This window comes from Camelus dromedarius, chromosome 1 (assembly GCF_036321535.1).
Source record: "Camelus dromedarius isolate mCamDro1 chromosome 1, mCamDro1.pat, whole genome shotgun sequence".
Lineage (NCBI taxonomy): Eukaryota > Metazoa > Chordata > Mammalia > Artiodactyla > Camelidae > Camelus > Camelus dromedarius.
Window position 1 is genome coordinate 24,133,270 of NC_087436.1, and position 21,740 is coordinate 24,155,009.

Below are 21,740 nucleotides of genomic sequence, written 5' to 3' on the forward strand. Positions count from 1 at the left end.
GGGACCCCTGGAAAGGCTCTGCCTCCCAGGATCATGGAAACCCTACAACTCCTCCAGCCCCTACCAGCTTGGACCCCTCCAGCCCCCTACCAGCAGGACAGGATGAGGCCTCAGCGATAGTCAGACGAGTAAATTCCACACAAGTTCCACATCCACTAGGCTTTTCGCTATTTGCCAGCATGTGCAGTGGTGAATTGACAGAATTCTTTCTTCTAAATGTAGGAAGATGCATAAAATACAAGCAGCCTATGAAAATATATTTACTGCAAAAGTTATATCAGTCTTGTGTAAGTAAGCACCAGCCTTCTCTGGGGAAAGACATGGGTGGTAAAATGAATAAAATAACTCAGTATTTTGACTGCTTGCTGCAGTGTAAGAGGGACTTCTGTTCCCCAAGCTGAGTGTGAAGAGAGGGATTTATCTTTGGATGCAAAGGAAGCAAAGCAAAGCAGCCTAGAAGAGCCACTCCTTGGTGTGAGTGAGCATGGAAACAAGTCCCACCCTAGGGCCCGGCTGCTGGATGTCCCCAGCCATCCCTGTCCTCCCTGGGAGGGCTTGTGCTGGTGCACTGGGATCTGCTGAGTTAGAAGCTGAGCCCTGCTGCTGCCACGGCGGCACACTGTGATTAAGAGCTCGACTGATTTTCTAGCCCATGACCACACTGGTGGGGACAGAGTACGACAGAGGAGAATGGCCGGAAGCCAAGTGGAAAGAGGGTTTATGAGATGAGCTCTCAATGAAGAAAACTGTGGGAAAGAATGCAATGGAAGCAGATTCGGGGCCAATAGATGTGGGAAAGCAGCACAACTCAAAAACGCTCTTCAGCCGCGAACTAAAACAAAGCGTTTTGCCAAACACAGGAAGAGGATTCAGTCTGAGAAAGGCTCAGCACTGTTTATACAAAACAGAATATTTCTCTCTGCACAATCATCACTGACAAGGCTTAACCTTCCTCCTTCTGTACCAGGCCCTTGTGCTGGGTTCTGGGGCTCTAAAGAAGCAGCAGTCCATCAGTCTAGAGGAGACTGAAAACACACACAAAATGACTTGTAAAATGCAAATGGATCTTAAGGGAATCATCAAAACATTCTGCCTAAACTTTGGGCCAAGAGCCAGCAGGCATGAGTGATGGGGAAAAGGCCCTGGGACTGTATCCCAGCTGCTGCCTGCCTCATGTGCAAATCTGAACAAAGTTCTGGCAAGAAGACCCTGGCTACTTCTCACCCCATCCCTTACAGGTCCAGAGGAGGCCTGCTGCAGTGACCGGGGCTGCGTGCACGGTTCCAGGTATTCCTAAGGCAGCAGGTGGAAAATGAGCACTTGACCGTTTTGGTGTGCAGTTAAGGCTGGAAAACATCCCAGCACCAAAGAGAGAGTTGGACATCCTCCTCTGAACCTAAAGTTAGGGCAGGACAGGACACTTGTGACTTGATTCCTCCCTTTCCTCCTCCCCCTCCACAACCATCTACCATGAACTTGTGTCTCTGTGACTCCACCTGAGTGTTTTGAGGGGAGATTTCATCCAACCTACCCTTGCCCTGCCTCAGCCCTCTTTGAGTAAAGAAATAATTTGTTTCCTTTAGCTTTTAGCATTTTTTTTTTTTGCCCCAGAAGATAAGCTGGAAACTGGAGATGATGATGATTATCTGGTGTGTTTTTTGCATTAGCGTAACATGTAAGAGGGGAGATGGTATGTTTAAAAAGGGGGAAAGAATCATATAATTCAAAACCAGTGAGTGACTAAGGTCAGTACATGATGAGGTTTTTTTTAAATCAGAAATAAAATCCTGTTTCTGTGGTTCATGTTTGAAAATGATGTAACCTGAAGTGGCCCTTTCATCTTCCACTGTAGGAATCCCTGCTCTGTGTAGCTTTGGAGCCCAGGTCTCTGTGCTGGAGGACTTTAAGGAGGTTAAATTTAAGCCAGAAGGCTTTAGAAACGTATAGACTAAGCTGGACGACCTCTGAGGGCTCTAGACTAAGCCAGAGGGTCTTTATGTCAGTATAACCTAAGCCTCTTATCTCCTAGGGGAGGAATTCAGGCTGGCAGGGGTGGCCTCCCAGAGCCCCTCTGCAGGTGAGTAGCACCAGTACCCAAGTTTCCTAATTCCTGATCCAGGGCCCTTCCTTCTCTTTCAAAAGGGGATGAAATTCCTGGCAGTGTATGGGACAAATAACCCTGACATTGTTCTGTTTTTCACAGAGGAAAAACTGAATTTAAGAAGAAACTCACAATAGTCGATTTTTTTTTTAATCTGGCATTTAAGCACAAAGTCAAAAGCAAGGCGTGGTCTCCCGGGTACTGGAAGTACTTTGAAATCCCCAGTCTCACTCGTCGTTCAGAAAACAAAATGGAACAACTTTCTCTGCTGCCTCCTATTTCCCCCGCCCGCTCCGTGCAGTAGCTGTTCTTGGCAGATGCCCAGAGCGGCACCCGGTAATTCCACGGTACATTGTGTACATTTGCATCCATTTAACCAGCTATTTACAGCCGCCCTTTACCACCACCTGTAAGAGGCAACGCCATAATGACACTAAGTGGCTGGGCCGGGAAGCGGGTGCCCCGTGATATTCTCCACTTGAAAAGCCCAAATCAGTGGAGGGTTGACACTCGGAGAATCAGGGAGACGGCTGGGGACATCACACGTACAGGGCGGGAGGCGCGAGAAGGAGGCGCGCCAGACGGAGGGTCTTTCCTCGGTAGCTCCACTCGGTGGCTCCTTTTCCGTTACCACAACCGCGAGGAGGGACCTGCCGGGCCTTCCGCGCGGCTTGTTTCCTGCCTGAGATAGAGCCTGCTGCCATTTGGATTTGGGGAATTTCTGAATCACCCAAGACGCCTGACGGTCCCGAGGAGGGTGGGGACGGCGCGCTAGGGTGGAAGCCGCAGTCCGGACTGGATGTCACCACCCTGAGTCTGGAAAACCTGCTCACGGATGTGATGCGGCAACGCGGGGACACCTGCGCTCCCGTGCGTGCCGCACTCGTGCAGCTCCGGGTGGCAAATGGGGTGAAGTAGGGGGCGAGGATGAGAGGAAGTTGAGGCGCTGGAGCGTCAGAAACGCTGCCTTAGCTTCCCCTGCTCTTTGGAGGCTATCCCGGGGCGGGGGGTGGGGCGCGCTGGCGGGCATTGCACGCGGACTTCCAAGTGGCCCCTGGCACAGCTGGAAGTCAGGAGTTCTGAGCCCCCAGAGAGCTGGTACCCGGGGGTCCCAAGTGCCCGTGAGGAGCCCGCGGCGCCCAGGACCGCGTGGCGCGTTGGACCGCACCAAGCGGCGCAGAAGCAAAAGATAAACCCTGATGGGCCTGGGAGCTGGTGGGCTGGGGTGCAGAGTCAGCGCGGACCCGGAGCGCCTTTCGTTTTAAGGAGCCTTACTTCTGGGAAGGGACAGGGAACTGTCAATCAGCGAGGGAGGGAGCGCACCGGCGCTGGGTGATGTCAGCGGATCAGCTGCTCGATAACAAAGACGGGGTATTACAGTAGAAAGTTGCAGCGGCGGCGGCGGCCACGGCGGCACCCCGGAGCCTCGGAGGCGAGGGGCAAGTGGGCGAAGGGAGGAGGGACGGCTGCTGCCGGAGCAGCTTAAGACCAAGGAATTGAAAGGGCTGTAGGGGGAGGCAGTGCGAGCCAGGCCCAACTGCTCCTCCTCTTCCTCCTCCTCCAAACTCGCAGGGTTCAGCCCCAGCGCTCGCTCAGCCGCCTGGAGCACCCGGAGGGACAGGAGGCAGCCGCGCGGCCCCGAGCTGGGCAGGGTCCCCAGCCGCCATGGATAGCGACGACGAAATGGTGGAGGAGGCGGTAGAAGGTACAAGCATTTCTCTGGGGCCGGGGGAGGAGTCGCGGAGGGCAGGGAACGCGGGAGGAGTGGCGGGCTGCGACCCGCGCGGCGCCGGGCCCCGCGGCCGCCACTGTCCCCTACGCGAGTGGCCCGCTGCCGGGCTCGGACAGGGGCCGGACAGCCACGGCCATGCCGCCGGGAGCGCGCACTGCGCGGCGGGGCGCAGGCCGGGAATCGGGCTCCACTGGGCCGAAGCCCCCAGGAGGACACGGCTGCTCCATTCCGCCGGGCCACCGCCTGCATCCGCCCTCGGAGTTGCGAAACCTGCCCCGCACTCCGGCCTTCCCCGTTTCGGGGGTGGAAGGTAGGGATGCGCAGGAGGATAGCCCCCTGCGGCCGACGGTCTCCGTGGAGCAATACCCCCGCCCGGTTTTGGCAAGCTCGACCCCCTCTCGGGCCGCCAGCCCTTTCCTTCCCCACGCCGCTGCGACCCGCGGTGACCGCGGCCGTGTCCCGGTCCGTCCCCCAGCGCAGCGCACGGGGTCGGACCAGGCACGTGGCAGCGGCGGCCAGGGCGGTCGCTCCTCCGAAACGATGAAATCATTGCAGGGCTGTGGACAACGCTCCCGACCCGGGGCTTGAACACACGCCCACCCGGAGGCAGTGGCCCCGGCCTCTGCTGCCCCCAGGCGAACTCAGTCAAACCGCCCCTCCCCCTTCTGCCTCCGATCCCGATGCCGCCGCCGCCACGCTGTGCAGGCGCGCCGCAAGCCGGGACCGAAATTGCTGGGTGACACTTAACTTTCTGAATTCCATGCAGTTGGCTGTGGGTGATATCACCGCTTTGGTGTCGTGTTTCTCCGCCCCTTCGCTTCTAGCGCCCCTCCCCCGACTTTTCTCGCCACTTTGTTTTGCTGAGTTTCTCCACCTCTTTTTTATTTTTTTTTTAAATCCCTGCTAGTTCTAAAAAGCGAGGTGGGGACGTTATACAATCTAGTTGTTTGTATCATGAGATGTTATGTTTTTGTAACAGTGAATACTGGAAATTACTCTTTAGCGTATCTATTTATTTGATTCTACCCAAGACAGTACTTCGTGATGTTTTGCAACGTTGTGTGGTTATTATTCCGGAATATTTTAAACCAAGCATCTAAGTAAACATTTTTTAGCTTTTGGTTGAATCTGGTTTCTGTCTAATTTGTATAAACAAGTTCTCATAAGTGGTAAAGAGAAACAAAGTGGCAACGCTTACAGATGCATAAGGATGCATAGTTATTGCTACTTTGGAAGAAGAAACTGAATTTTTATGTCAGCATAACTGTGCTCCCGAGGTCTCAGGGAGAGATTAAGTAGAATAATATTCCTGAATTCTCTAAAAGGTAACTATCCTACTGTAACTATTAAACTTCCTATTTCTTTATCCAGCTTCAAGGAGTGTTGGTGTTGTTTTAATTTAACAATGTCCTGAACTCACAGAACTCTTTATCTCTAATAAGTAAAGCCAACATTGGGACTTACTGGAGCCCAAAGACATTGATTGAGTCGATCCATTGGATGTCTTCTTTAAATTTAAATTATTGACTTCTTGTGCCTTATATTATGAAAGATAATTGGAAAATGCTTGTCTCAAATTGTTAGGGCTTGCTCTCATTCTTCAAAGTTTACTTTTACCCATAAAAACATAATGCACACTTTTGATCACAGGCAGTGCTCCCCAGCTTAAACCTCCCCTCCCTTTTGAAGCTGTTTAGAAACACAAGGCCCAGTTAGCCATAATCCCCGGCTCCTTGCTGAAGGTGAACAAGCAGTTTCAGAAATGTACTAATGCTGTTTTTGAGACTGTCCAATGGACAGAAGCAGAGAAATGTCTTTATATAAGCAAGAAAGTTTCTGTTAAGTACTGTGTTATGTACGGTGACCACATACATTGTCTGAGATCTGAATACGCTTGAGAAGGGTCACTTAAGTTGGGACAACTGGCTCAATGGCTTGAATGTCTGAAGCAATCTGGGACACATGGTTACTCAGTTGTACCTAACAGTTAGCGATCAGAGTAACCTGGACTCTTTAAAAGTCTTTAAATGCATCCCTGGCTCAAACTCACACAGTGTCCAGAGCATGCATATGTAAAAATGGGCTTTTCTGCAGGCTTTCCTGGGCTTTTAGGTCCTGTCTATAATCATCTTTACTTAATATCTAGCACATGCGTGGGGGACTGGTAAAAGGCTAGTCTGAATATCTTGGTGTTGAAGTACCAGCTAACCCACTTCTCTCCATAAACAGAGCCTGGGTTCTCTGCAGTTCCATTGTCTTCGCTGTACTTATCGCTGTCATTGTTTAGTTCTCACTACGTGGAGGCTCTGTGCTGAGTGTTTCACATACACATTCTCCATTCAGTCTTACGAGGTGGGCACCAATATTATTCTAATTTTATGGAGGAGGCAACTGAGGCTTAGAGAAGTTAAGAACAAATCCAAGGACACTCAGCAAGGTAGGAAAAAGGCTTGGACTTCCAGAACCCCACTCTCCCATACCAAACTGTCTTCCAACATTTTTCTTATTTATTTTTTTAATTTTTAACGAGTCAGTCAAATATATGAAATACTTAGGGACTGAGTTTGGAAGCAACAGTTAAATGTTCTGCCTGTGTCACTCTTTATCAGTGTCACTCTTAAGAGGTTGGTTCTGAGAGTTCAGTGACTTTCTGAAAAATGTATGTGGGAAAAGAGAATTTAACTTGTAGCCTCTGCAAGAGATACTCTTTTTCTTCCTCCTTAGAAATTTACCTTGGGGAAGAAATTGGTCTCTTCAGGTCTTGAGTGTAAACATCTTTTGTCACATCATATGCACTTTGGTTCTCTGTCGGGGTGGAACTGTAGCTTGGGTGAAGTTCTGAGCTCAGAGTGGATGACTCCCCAAGGACAGGTGGGTGGTAGAGGGGTTGTCTGTGTACAGGTGATGGCTCTGCTCCTTTGGGAAGGCAGCCCTGGGCCTCAGCGGGCCTGCAAACTCCACCTGAGCTCCTGCTGTGGCCTTTTAAAAACTTTGAGGCTCCTTGGTTCAGTGGGGAATGATGTTTAGCTTTGGAACAGAAATCTTTATTATAATATCTTATTTTTCGGTCTACCCATAGATACCAAGAGTGGTCCCTCATATAATTAGAAATAAATACATCATATCTAAGCAGACGAATGATGGTGGAGAGGAAGTAAAAATGGTGGCCAGTTTGGGGCAGTAGCTGGATTTTCTGGAAGAGGTGGGGTGGAGTTGAGTCCAGTAGAGAAGGGACATTAGGGAGTCAAGACAGAAGTGTGGAACTCTGCAGGCACGGGCAGAGAGGAATTGCTCTGCTGTAACAGGGCTCCTAGAAGGAGAAAAGTGGAGAGGAAGACAGGGAAAGGAGGCTTGTCAAGGGCCAAGAATGCGGACTGCGCGCCAGGAGCCACGGGGGGCTTTGGAGCTGGGATGGAGGAATGGGAGCTCTGCTGGGGAGGATGAGCGGCCTGTGGGGAGCAGGTGAGGTGATCACCCTGAAGGCTCTTTGCCGCAGTCCAGATAGGCGGTTATGAGGGCAGGAGAAAACGGAAAGGCTGGGACCTAGCAAGGAGACACTGAGGAGGAATACTAAAAGGAGGGGAAATAGCAGAATCTCCACAACCAAGGAGCCGGAATGAAAACAAGTGTCTCCATGTTTCACTGCCCCAACACCCTCCAAATATTAAGAATATTTTTAACAGTCCCCCTCATATCTTATCCTGTCTCTAAGGCTGTTCATGCTCTGTTCTGAGGAAAAAATGCCTCCTAAGTATACTGGTAGCACCCTCTCTGTGTGGGCCTCATTAAAATTAGGACCCTCACAACTAATAATTGAGCTCTTGCAAAGAGTTACTCTCAAAAATCAAATTCTGTTTTTAACAACCAGCATTAACTGCATCATCTTGAGGGTACATTCTTTGCACCAAAAAGAAAAAGTTGGCCTTTTATTATTACTCCTTTTTTTTTTAAGTAGTTTTAAGCTACAAAACCAACCATGCATGTCAGGGTCTCTTGTTCTGAGGGAAACACACACATGCACATGAACAAACACACACACACATGCTCAGATCTCCTGTGAGCACGCCTGAGGCAGTAAGCAGCCGCTGTCTGATCCAGAGGGAGTTTCCTTTGCTGAGATGTACCCTCACTTCACAGGAGGCAGGCCTGGCTCTCATCAGGTTATGAAAAAGCTCAGAGGGAACTCGAGGGGAAAAAATCAAACTTTCTATTTTGTCAGTAGATAATGATCTTTAGAACAAAGTGAAAAAGGAGACTTGTGTGGCTGTTACATTTTCCCCTTTTTCCAACTTGTGTAAATATTTAAAGCCGTGCGGCAGACAGACAGACTGCACACGAGCTGGGACAGCATTCCCCACACAGAGAAGTCAGTCAAGTGGATTTTCCTTGTTGTTCGGGGCTTGCATTCAACTTCTGTTTAGTGGGAACTGGCCTGGAGGGCTGTTGGCTGACTTGGTGCGTTTTACACATCGACCTCAATCACAGCAAGGAGGACTCGAGTTTCTCTGAGTTGGGTAACACTTGGGAGGGACAGGAATTTGCAGCCAGGATGTGCTGTTGACTGTCCTGGTGGTTCTGTGAGAACTGTCTTAACTACAAAGCCTTCTTCCACTTCTCTGCCTGGGGCCTGAGAACACTGACCTCTTTAGAGGTCCCTCCTTCCACCATCCGTGGGAAAGAGGGGTGTTCTGCTAGTTTACTCTTATCTAGAGAGAAAAGAGATGGAAAGAGTGGGGGAAAGGGCTGTTGGCATCCGTTAGCACATTCAGAGTGGTGGTTAATGTCTTTCTTGGGCACACAGCAGTGGCTTCCTCATCTGTAAGATTAGAGTTGGGATTATTGTGAGGCTTAATTTAGATAACAGGAAAGTGCATAACCTGGTTTCAGGTGCCTAGTAGGGACACAGACTTTTTCCTTCTCTGTATGTCAATATCCCCCTCCATTAAATTGACTATTACTGGCAAGACAAATATTCCGTGATCTTACTGACCCAGTGGCGTTCGAGCAGGCGTGGTACCAGAAGCTCCTCTAGCTCTGCTGTCAGTGGGAGATGTGAGTCCACAGCAACCCAGTCTCCACTCCTCCCTGCATTTCTTTCTTTGGAAAGCCTCTTCGTTGCTGTTATTGTTTTGGATGGGGCTGTCGTTCTGGAGATAAAGTTCTGCTGCTTCTAGGAAGACCACTCCAGGCTATTAAATATTCCGGGTAGAAGTCTTGAATGATCACAACCCTTCATTTTTTAGCTCCTTTTAATTGCTCCCGGTAACTGATCACAACCTGTTAATGGATCACACCGCCCTCCTTGTAGAAGGAGGAGAAGAAAACAAAACAGACAAGCCAACAAGCGGGCTCTACTGTGATCTCACGGGGCGCCTGCAGAACTTTCTCACAACAAGCTGCCGAAACCTGCCTTTTGAAGGTCAGGGGAGCGTTGCGCATCCAAGGCCTTCTTTCTAAAGACATGATGTCACCAGAGTAACAGCCATCATTCACCAGCTTTTTTCTTCCTCTCTCTCAAGACTCAGAAGATGTTGGGACTCCTCTTTGCTGGCCCGCGGAAGGAGGCGTGGGCACACGTGTCCCTCACGGAGCGTGTTGACGTTTTTGCTTTCATCCCAGTTGGATTCGGCTCTGTCCCTCAAGTGCTTTCAGTGTGTTACAGGATGCTTCCAGCTTTCTTAAAGATCTCGATTTCACTGCTGACGGTGCACCTGCAGTGTTTTATTCAGAAATAGGACAGGACGGTTGCGACTGAGGGAAGGTGGAAATGAATTTACGTTGGATTTTTTTCCCCTCAGTGTTCAAGTTTATCTTAATATTTCTCTTTATCTAAAGGATAATCAGGAATTTTATCAAACATTAACTTTTTAAAGTCTGGAATATGTGAACCGTTTTCTGGGGGAGCGAAGCATTTTCAACAAATTAGTAAATACCTCACTATAAGGCTAAAATTATTATTCTGATAGTTATAGCTAAACCAAAAGTAGAACGCTAAATTGGTAGGAATGTTAATAGCTGAATTTAATTTGATCCAAGCAACATTTCATTAAGGAAAGCTTTTAGCTATACACTGAGTGGGTTTTTTTTTTTTTTGAATGAAAAGAATAAAGGTAGATTTAATTTATTTCAATGAGAGAAATGTCATCCGTCGATATTTAGAAAATAATTGTCCAAATTATTTCATATAACTCATATGTCATTGAATTATGTCATGTATAGTTTTTGGTTTTTGAGCAAGAAGATAGCAATTGTGGCTTAGTTCCCTCCTAACCATTAATTTCCTGCCCTTGGTGGAAAAAATTTGTGTTAAAAGGAAGGGGAACTCATTGATTGTGATTTACTTAACTAGCCATGTTTTATTATATTTCAGGTAATTCATTCTATACAGAGTCAGATGTAGCAATAAAGCTGTGCATTGGTTCATTGTTACTTGGCATTTATGTAATCAATAATGCAAATAAAGAGCTTTCCTGTTCTTTTTGAGAGTGCTTGCTTACTATCTCTTCTAAAGGATGATATTCTTTTATCACTTTAGAAGAAATTATTTTAGGAGACTAAAGCATTCATTGTGGTGTTATGGTTTGTGTTTTCTTTTACGTCTGTGAGCCATCTGGAAGCCACATTTAAGTGTTTAATGTACCTGCACTGTACGCAGTATTTAATGCTTTTATACCTTTTTCATCCATGACTCAGGTCATTAACCCAGGAAAAAGCCAGTAGATTAACTGCTGCCTTCATTTCTACCCACCTCTGCAAAATTAGCTCACCAGAATGCCTGGGGAGACACGAGTGAGTGACTCCTGGGTTTTTTGAAATATGTAGGTAATAATAAAAACCTAAACATTGACTATAAACATAAATATTAGAATATACCAATCTGGGACCCAAGAAAAACCAGCAATTTAAAGATCACAGTATAATAACTGCGGCTGATATTCAGAATCACTGCTTAAATGGCCGTGTGGATACTTCTAGCTACACTGAAAGCACAAACCCTCTGACCACAGTTGTAGAGGCTCTATGACAGGTTATTACTGAACATTCAAAAGCTGAAAGATTTTGTAAAGTTAAGCAATAAGTTCAAGGTGAAGCTTAAGTTCAAGCTTAGAAGGACTCTGAGTTGATGTGTTAGTAAAATGAGGTGTACAAATATTAGGGCAGTTTTAGAGACTTGGCTACCTACATCCCTTGTTGTCTGAGTATAACAAAGAGCAGTGGGGTTTTAGAGGGCACCTGGCTAGCAGTGCTCCACCGCATACTATATAATGATACATAAAATCGGATTGTGTACTTAGTTCTAGAACCACATAACTTACTGCCAAGACAGGGTGCTACCTCAACCACGTTTTGGTGAAGCATGAAAGTTCAGGTGCATGAATTCCAAACAGGAGTACCGTGTGGGGAAGTAGTGGGTGCGTGGCACCATGCACTGCAGATGTTATCATTAACAATAACTGCCAGTCCCCGGTAAAACGCAAGCTTGTTTTTGGTTCATGTTCTCACATATGTCCGTTCACAAAGTGGACCTCCCAGTCGAGTTGGCAGTGCTGATGCAGGCAGAGAAACCTTGATGTTCACTATCCAGCAAGTGCCCTGAGCAGCCAGCCCCAGGAGCCCTTCCCTGCTGGCAGCGTCTGAGTGCGGACGTGATGGTGGGGGAGCTGGGGAGCGTTGAAGATGTGAAGGTTTGCCTTGTGGTCCCCTTTCTCCAGGGCACCTGGATGATGACGGATTACCACACGGCTTCTGCACCGTCACCTACTCCTCCACTGACAGATTTGAGGGCAACTTTGTTCATGGAGAAAAGAATGGACGGGGGAAGTTCTTCTTCTTCGATGGCAGGTACCCCTCACAGTTTTGTTTTGGTTTTTTTTTTGGGGGGGGGGGTAGGTACCAAATTACTTTCTTTGGAGGAATGATACAAATGAGAGAATTTAAGTGGATGTTTTAGTACAACTTAGAGAAAAGGTCCAAGTATCCTCAACATACATGTACTGCTTTGGGGGCCAGGAAAGTCACTCCCAGTTACCAAACCAAATTTGGGTCCACTCACCCCCACGGTAAAGCCAATATACTGACACCGGGTTGTGGTAAAGGAAAGTACAATGTTTATTGCAGGGCGCCAGACAAGGAGTCTGGGACAGCTAATGCTCAAAACACCCGAACTCCCCAATGGGTTTCAAGGAAGCATTTTTAAAGGCCAGGTGAGGGAGGGGAGTCACAGGGAGTGTGATCAGCTGGTGCACAATTTTCTGATTGGCTGACGGTGAGGTAACAGGGCGGAGTCTCGGGTTAACACTATCAATCCTTAGGTGCCAGAAGGTCTGGGGGCTACATGCTCATGGTCATCAGGTAGTTAATTTCTTCCATCAGTAAAACAACTCAGGAAATCTGCACCAGATACTATTATCTGGGTCCTTCAGAGAGGAGCTACAGCAGAGGATATGGGGGAGGGGTCTGTCCCAGGATGGCCCCAAAGGGTCCTGCTCGGTTCCACCCCCATGGCTGTGGCCTGAGACTCAGCTCTGCTGTCACTGCCTCTTGTCAGAGAGAGCCCCCACCGTGCCAGATTCAGGGGCCCCCACCTGGCACAAGTTGGTTAGGTGGTCATCCAGCTCTTTGATGGATTTCACCTGCTCGTTCAGATAATAAGTCTCACAAAGTCACCCAAGCGGGGATCTTTTTTGTCAGCGTCAGTTTGTAGAGTCCCAGTAATGACAGATGAATGCTTTGTTTCCAAGCACAACGCACACTCACTCCATTGCGTTCAGCCGCTCTCAGACATCGTGGTCTGGTTTCTTGATCTCCTGAAAGAAGATTCAGCCCCTTCTGAATGAATTGGTTCTGCAGCTTCATAATTTTCTCAGAATATTCTCTCTCCTCATGAGATTGGTCAAGAGAATATTTAGCAAAGTCCTTCAAAGCCACATCATCACAGTCCAAGCAGGAAGACACGGAGAGGTAGACCTAGATGGTGAACAGCTCCAGACTCACAGGGTTTTAAGTGCTTGTCGTTGGGGTGACTGGACGTCATGTGTGATACCTTACTGCCGACGTCATAACTGGTATTTCCTGTGTGCTACCTCTAGTTAGAATATTTTTCACAGCAGGGTTCTTTTTACCTTGCTTTCACCTCCTGTATGAGAATGTTGGAGGCTGAAGCTCCTCACCGCCTTGGGATAGGTGGGAAGATCTAGGACTTTCCTCTTTCGAGAAGAGATGGGGTTGCCCAGCTTTCCAACAGTGACTTTGAAACCGTGTCAGCTTCGGAGATGAAGAGTGGCCGTATGAATTTCTCTAGCACTTAGAGGAATTCAGAGCCGCGGAAGGACCAGCTCTTTTCATACCACTTGATTGGGTAATACAAATGGATTTAGCCACGGCAGGCTCTCGGATTCTGTGGGACACAGCAGGACTTACTAAATCCCTGACGTTGGTGATGAGCTGAAGCTTCCTAAACCTTGGGATTCCTTCAGGAAAGGACATGTCTAAGCTGATGGTTGAAGGGTGAGCTCAGGGATTGGCTTGTGACCTGGAATCCCTTTTCTGTAGGTGGAGTGAGCTGCTTTAAAAAATATTAACAGATCCTCAGGCTCTCAATTATCTGAATTATCTGATATAAGGAGGCATGAGGAGGGCAATAAAAACCTATCAGAGAGCTTCTATACATTTTTATTTTAATTCTCTTTCCCATTGTCCCCAACTCCACGTCCTACCTCTTTTTAGCAGAACTTGACTTATAAACTGTACATTTTATTTTATTTTAAAAAGTTTTTTAATGGAGGTTTTAGGGGATTAATTATACTTTTATTTATTTTATTTAAAAAAAATTTTTTAACAGAGGTGCTGGGGATTAAACCCAGGGTCTCGTGCATGCTGAGCACACACTTTACCACTGAGCTATACCCTCCCTGCTTCCCAAACTGTACAATTTAAATGGTCAAATACTCTATTTCCTTTCTTCTGCCCTGGTGGATGCCTGAGTCCCGTAGAGCCTTCTTACTGGATGGGTATCAGTGCTTGCTTTTCTCACGATCCCCATAACCTGTCCAGAGGGAAACTTTTCCTGCCTCATTTCCACAGAAGTTTATTTATAGCTCGTTTTTCTAGAAAGTGTCACTATTTACCTCATGCTGCAGTTATTCCTTTATTCACTCAACAAGTATATATTTATATAAAAGTCTTATTTCCCCTACAGGGGAGAGGTTTCCTTGGGGGTAGAATCTGTGTCTGTTTCATCTTCTACGCTTCACAGCACTTTCCCTTAATTTGGTACTAAAAAAAAAAAGTCTTGCTGAATGAGTATGGGGGTGAAAAAGAGGGTAGAATTCACACACACGCGGGCACATGCACACACACACAGGCTCATGCTTTAAGTCTGGTAGTTTGATGAGGAATGAGCCCTTAGGTGGCAGAGTGGGGCCTGAGACTTTCCAAGCACCTCCCTCCCTCTGTCAAGCCAGTCACTCTGGCCCCGACCAGTTTCATCCAGTCCCCTCAGTGTGCCATGCAGATGCAGGGATTTGCATGTGGGTCATGACCAGGGAAAGCACTAGGTCAGGCTGAAGCACTAGGCCAGTAGCTACCTATGGAACAGAAAGAAATTCATTGACTCTCTTTTCTTTCTGAGGCACTAATTCGCTAATTTTTAAACCTACCCCTCTAACACCATGGCTTAGGTCCAATGACAGACTCAGAGAGTAATGGTATCAGCAAGGACCTGAAAAGGTCACTCTTGTTAGCTTCTCCAGATGGATGAGGGCTGATATCTTGAGGGGAGAAGGTCAGCATCACTGCTTTTATGACACGTGATGAAGCCATTTGGTGACAGATTCTCAAAGGTCATCGTCACCTTCTTCCTTAAGCCCAGGAATGATCATGTTATGAAACATCTGCTGAAAGGATTTGCGGAAAAATTAGTGAAAGTCTCATGACTGAAATAAAAGCTGGGGTATCTATTAGGTCTTTCTAAGAGGGGTGCGGGACTTGGCCATGGAGAAGTCACTGTCTCTCCTTGACGCGGCAGCTTAGTTTACATTGCTGTGTTAATTTTTCTCCCTATTACTCTCCCCGTTTTTAGTGTCTGATGTATTGGGTAAAATAAAGTGGGCACTCAGTGCTTTTACTGCCAGACCGAAGGCTTTAGTCTGGAAAACTTCCTCCAAAAAGACCAAAATCAAGGTTTTGAAATAATAATTGAGGAAACAAAATTTCTGTTAGAGGGTTGTGTTTTTTTGGTTTTTGGGTTTTTTTTTTTTTTTGGTGTGGGGAGGTAGTTAGGTTTATTTATATATTTATTTCTTAAGTGGTTGTACTGGGGATTGAACCCAGCACCTTGTGCATGCTAAGCATGCATTGTACCACTGAGCTATACCCTCCGCCTCGAGTTTTTTAAAAGTTGTTCGAGCCTGTAGTACTGACTTACATGCTGATCAGGGGGTTTGTTTGCAAAATCAAAAAGTGTAAGTGACACTTTTTGTCACTTAGAAGACCTGAGGCCTGAGGCATTCTAATCTTATATAAAACCTGAACCTGGATGTGTGATTTTTTTTTAACCCACTTTATGGAGGCCTCATGATTCACATCTAAAAAAGCTGTATATATTTAACAACTTGATGTATTTGGAGTTAAGTACATGTTCATGAAACTATCACCACAATCTGGTGCCATAAACTGGGTGTGTGATTTATGAGATTTTAAAACAAATACCAATTTAGGTTAAGAAAACTCTCGAATCAACTTTCCCCCTTACATAGAACATGATAAATCTGAATAAGAATTTTAATTATTCAGATGACCAGGAAAAATGGGCTGGCAAAACAGAAGTAGAATATTTCATTTTCTTTTTAAATTATATGTATAGCAAATACTTGGTAGAATAAAGAACTTTAAGAAATACAGAAATGTAAAAAGTGAACCTGCTCCCTTATTTTTTGACCCCCACCCTCATGTCACAGAGGTGAACCGCTGTTGGCAGAGAATTCAAGCATCTTAATTAAATACATTCAAGGTAAAATAAAGAACTATCTAATTTCTAAATCAGTTCAAATAGCCAAAATGTAAATTTTTACCTTTTACTCCCATCTCAGCTTCAGAAGCTTCAGAATGTTTGCTAGTTTTGAGATCTTAACCAATAGTTGGCTCGTCTTCCCTTAAGTTACAACCAGCTTATTATGTTGGAAACCTCAAGTCAGACCACTCATCTTTTACCATATAGTTTATCCCACAAATGAGGAATGAATGAGAAAATTGACCTGATTTTTAAAAAATTATCTTTTCAAGCAGTTACTGTCTCCCACCCCCTTTTTTTTAAAGAAAGAAGATTGCCCCAAGATTAGGTAATTGAGACTTACTCTCATCTACTCTGGTCCTGAGATAAAAGCATTTGTGCCATGAGGAGAAAACTTTGGAGACTTGGCTGGTGTGGCTCTGCAGCCTCTCTGGCACCAGTGGTGGAGTACTGTGGGGTATGACAGCATGTTTAGTGTGCAGAATACTTCAGTATACACATCTCTAATTTTTACACTCATCCCAGGTTCTGGATTTTCATGTTAATGTATTTTTTTCCCTTAATTGTTCTTATTTCAACCAAAATTTGTGGATGTAAAGACAATTTAGCAGGACTTCTTGAAATCTTAGAATGGTAAGGAGAGGTATTTCATTGCTGATTTCTTTGGGCTGTGTAATATTAGGGCGTCGTGTGGTTTTTAGCCTGATTATGAGATAGAGATAAGTGAATTCATTTTTTTCTTTAATATTATTGATACTTCCTCTTACCATGCCAGTTAAATTTCAAAGTATTATTTGCTACCCCACAACTCCATTCTCCTCTGCCCACGTCATTTCTGACATTGATTTGTTACACTAATGAGTCTGGCTAAGAGGGCTGCTTGTAGTGGATGGTTGACCAGATAACCTTAGTGAAGCTGCCCATCTGATGAGCTACTGGGAGGGCTGATTTTTTTTCAGGTGATGGGTCTGTGCAGGAGTCCTTGTGTTTGGTTTTTAGAAAGTGCTTGCTCTCATTTCAGAGAAGTTGAAGTTGGAATGGATTTCTGAAGTCATGTATTCCAACCTCCCACACAAGGCAAAAGTGCCTTCTAGGTTGCTGATAGTCATTCAGCTTTTGTTGGAAGCAGGTTCAACACGTATATTCAACTGTATTCTAAGGAACAGTTCTGAGTGAGGCAAACATTTTTGTGATGTGTGAGAAGAAAAGGAGTAGGGACGAGATGGATAGCTTTGAATACCTACCATTTGCTCTACACTGGACACGAAGCCTTCATAACCATCTGTGAAGTAGGTTTTATAATCCTTTTTTTACTAATGAAGAAACTAAGGCACAAGGAGATTAAATAACTTGCCCCGGGTCACCTCGCTGGTAAGAGCCGGAGCTGCGAGTCACACCCAGGTAAGTTCAGTTCCAGAGCCACCTGACTTCTCACCACATCTGCCACCTTCCTCTAATAGGTAGCAAGGAGATCGCTCTGATCCTGACTGCCTTTCTTCCATGCTTTCATTTCACCTGAGGTCACTCATTAGCTATAATTGCAAAAAGTTGAAAGGAGTCCTGGGCTGAAGTCAGTTACTCTCCTGTGGGAGTGTGAACAACTTGGTGGAAGCTTGGCAGATTGATGGGAGGTTTTTCCTGAGGAATCAGCTCAGAAGAGCCCTAATCTAGCAGGCCTCCCTGAACTTATTTCCTCATTTGAAAATTGAGGATAATTGTATCTACTTCTCCAAGTTGATGTGAAGATTGAATGAGAAAACCTGTTAAGGCCTCGAGTGGAGGATACCTCACAGGAAAGCCTGCTTTTTTTTTCTATTACTCTGTATCTGCATTTTTTACAGCTTTATTAAGATATCATCGACATATAACATATGTAGGTTTAAGGTGTACAGCGTGATTTGATACAGGTATATATTGTGAAATGATTACCACAATTACACCTTCATTCCCTCACGTCATTGCCTTTGTGTGTGCAGTGATGAGATTTAAGATCTCCTGTCTTAACAACTTTCAAATATAAAAAGTATTGTTATTTATACTCACTATGCTATACATTCTCAGAACTTACTCATCTTATAACTGGAAGTTTGTACCTGTGACCAACATCTCGTTTCCCCCACCCTCCAGCCCCTGGCAACCACCACTCTACTCTCTGATTCCAGGAATTAGACGTTTTTAGATTCCACATGTAAGTGGGCGCATACAGTATTTATCTTTGTTTGACTTCTTTCACTTAGCGTAATGCCCTCAAAGTCAAGGATGGAATATTATTATTATCACTATTATATTTTATTACTGCTGTTTCTAGTATTACCAGTTGGTAACAGTGGCCATCAGGGTTTTCTCAGGGTTTACTTTTAGAGGGCAAAACGGAATTTCACTAATTGCTCTTCAAATATTTTACTATTATCCTGGGCCTTTATAACAATCAGATCCTACAGACTCATACGTCTTTTATTAAAGGATAAACCGCTGTGACGACACTGCACTATATGACACGGAAGCATGACAGTGCTCCAGTCAGTGTGCACATCACACCTTGGAAGAAGTCAAAGTTTCTGGTTGCAGGGAGCCCTAGCAGGTAGTTTGGGTTTGTTATCGATGTCCTTCTTCAGTTAGTTTTCCCTATTTTAAGAGATAATGTATAATGTTCTATATAATATATAATGTTCTATGTTAATTATATCTCAATTTTTTTTTAAAAAGAGATATATTGTCATACAAGTAGTTCCTAAAACAATGTTTTAATGCTAAGAGTCACAATTTAATTTGGTTAGAGATGGAAATTTAAAGTAGAATTATCTTTCATTTAAAATTTCCCTTCTGAGTCTACATCTGACAAAAGGAAGGGAACACAGTGAGGGGAAGGAGTAGAGTTTATGCTTCATGAGGCAGAAAGCTCAAAACCTTCTAGAGCCTAAAATATAAAGGAAAGCAGGGGCTGTTTCATTTCCTAAGAACACTTTTGTGTATTCAGGTATTAAAGGGAATTTTTAAATGAAAATATTTGCATAGAATGCAGATGTTATCAGTCTAGGTAAACAATTATAAAATTTTTTCATTTCTTTGTCAGTCAGATTTTCTAATTAAATTTAATACTGGAAATTTAAGTACAAGAGCTTTGGTAGAACAGATGAAAATGGTCTGTGTGTATATGGGAAGAAAGAACTTTAATTAAAATTGATCTTTAAATTTTCTCCATGTTTTTGAGTTACTTGATTCAGATGCTGGTACTGGAAAAATCAAACCATTTTTGTAGCTTCTTAACATACTAAAGAATCTGCCAAGATGTTGAAAGGGACTTTAAGAAAATACAAATCAAGAACATTGTGTATAGCATGATCCCATTTTTGTTAAAATAACCACCATAAGAGGTGGGAAGAATGCCTGATATACAAATAAGAACAAGTCTTAAATGGTATATGCCAGGTTGGGCAAGAGTACTGGGAATTTCCACTTTCTACATCTTTGTAGTGTTTGACTTGTGTTTTGTGTTTTTGTTTGTTCCTTTTACATATTACTTTTTTTTTTACTTAAAAAAGCATTTAGTCCATCCTTCACCCAGACAGAGAGAATTGTTCCTGCTTGTTTTATTTTTTTAAGCAGATGTAGAGCAGTGTTGTAAATTTCTGCCTATTCCAGTGTCTCATAACTATTTCCCTGATGCTGCTGTTTGAAGCCCAGTTTCTCAGTAGAAAACTCACCACCATATACATGAATGTACATGCTTAATATTAATAGCTGTTGTTTATTCGAGCAATCACCATGTCCCAGATCATTTTCTAAGCCCCTGATATATATTAACCCATGTAATCCTTAATAACTGTATTAGTAGCTGCAGTTTACAAATGGAGAAATACAGCATCGAGTTTATGACACTTCCCCAACTTGCAGGCTGCATGCGCACATACTTCATATAGAGAATCCTCCCTGCACTTGAGGAAATTGTTAAATCTTTGTGTTCCCTCTAAATCTTCTCTTAAAGCAAGATTATCCCAGTTCCCAGTTCCACTCTTTCATTTAGGAAATGCCACTTGCAGATATGCTATGTTTATTACGTGTTAGGGGAGGAATACAGAATGCCTGATTTGTTCCTATGAAAGGGCTTAACAATTGAGTTAGAGAAAAAGGACGTGTAAGCTCACCGTGGATAAAGACATGGCACATACTCGCCCATGACTAGGCTCCAGTGATGCTAGTTGCAGAAGTCAAGGGAGACTCTGGGAAGTCGGGCTCCGTGCAGGGGATGGGTAGGCTCTGAGGAGGCCTGCCATGAACCCACTTCCTCCAGAACACAAGTCCCCACCCAATATCAGCAAGAAAGATCAGAAACCTATTTTCTACATAGTTATTTCTCAGATATGACCAGATAGTAACAGTTGAGTGGCTACAAAATAGTGCCATTTTCTCATAGTTGATTTCTTTTTTGAATAGAAAAAGGCCAGAGGTTGGAGAATATTCATTGTTTTCCAAAAGTTGTTTTGTTTTATATGAAAAAAAAAAGGAAAAAAGAAAATATGATCCGTAACTTTTTTTTCTCCTGAGTGTGTCCTCAGGAGCTTAAGTTTGGTCAAATATGTTTTAAGAGAAGAGGCAGGGAGACCGTGGTTTGGAAGCTACGATTCGTAGAGGTGTGCTCTGAGCCAGTGAGTAAACCAGTGTGAACAGAGGGTTCCAGAGCAGGAGTCAGCAAACTTTCTGCAGAGGGTGAGGCAGTAAATATTTTAGGCTTTGGGGGCCACATACGGCCTCTGTTGCAACTCTTCAACTCTGCTGTTGTCATGTGAAAGCCGCCACAGAGGATACGGAAAGGAATGTTCGTGGCTGTGTTCCAGTAAAACTGTATTTACAAAAACAGGCAGCAGGCCCTGGTTTGCCAACCTCCTTTGGAGGAAAAAGAAAGGTAGTGCCTTTAACACCCGGCTAAGAAGCTTTTAATTTCCTCAGTGACAAAAAGATTTTAAAGCCTTGTCATTGGTATTGCTCAGGAGACCTCAGTTCATGTGCTAGCATGACCCTTTGCTGTCATCAGATTCCATCCAAGCTCCCAAAAAAATTTTCCAAGGAAGTTAAGCTGTTTCCCCAGGCAGGTGCTGGACAATAATGCAGGAAGTTTTGCTCTCCAAACCCCAAGAATTTGCATTTGTGTACCTTATGTCAGTTGAGCTAAGAGGGGAATAGCAGTTTGTTCTCTGGATTGTGATACTAACAAGGTGGGCTCTGCTGTAGGGGAGGGTGGGACAAGCTACTGGGTACGGTTGCAGGGAAATGTGTGCAAATCCATACGATCGTTTAACTGATTCGCCAGACTCATGCCTTGTAGATTTGATCATAAACCTGAGAAATATTGGCAGACCAGTCTGTTAGGGGATAATTCTGTCCAAACATACACAGTAACATTTTGCGTGCTGCTGAGAATTCAAAGTCAATAAGGTCGCCAGGTTTAGCAACTAAAAATCCAGGGCACCCAGTTAAAATGGTATTTCAGATAAGTAACAAAAAAATCTTAAAAAAAACCATGTCCCATTCAATACTGGGGACACACTCATGCTAAAAGCTTATGTGTTGTTTATCTGAAATTCAAACTTAACTAAGCATCTGGTATTTTATTTGGCGATCCCCAAAATGCAGAGAGGCGATTAAATCGGTTTTCACACTGTATATTGCATCATGTCAGTTGATTAGTTATCCTTCACCAAGGTTGTCCTTCCTTTTTTTTTTCATTGAGGAGTCTAATGACATCGAATCTCATTAATTCCGACCTCCTAGATTTAGAATTTTGATTATTGATGCAAAGGCTACGCTAAAGTGCACTTTATTCTCTTCATGAATTTACTAGGCCGATTTATCATGGATCGTACAAACAAAACTGAAAGAGAACTATTTATCTCCTTGGG

The 21,740-nt window shown here is 44.6% G+C and overlaps 1 protein-coding gene across 1 annotated transcript in view; it reads left to right on the forward strand.

Moving 5' to 3' along the window:
* The first annotated feature begins 2,752 nt into the window (after positions 1–2,752).
* The window catches only part of SETD7 (SET domain containing 7, histone lysine methyltransferase), a 45,165-nt gene continuing 26,177 nt past the window's right edge, over positions 2,753–21,740 (forward strand). The window contains exons 1-3 of the mRNA XM_031465718.2: positions 2,753–2,971; positions 3,674–3,806; positions 11,546–11,675. Coding sequence (XP_031321578.1) covers positions 2,942–2,971; positions 3,674–3,806; positions 11,546–11,675 — 293 coding nt within the window. The 5' untranslated portion in view covers positions 2,753–2,941. The remainder of the gene's footprint in view (positions 2,972–3,673; positions 3,807–11,545; positions 11,676–21,740) is intronic.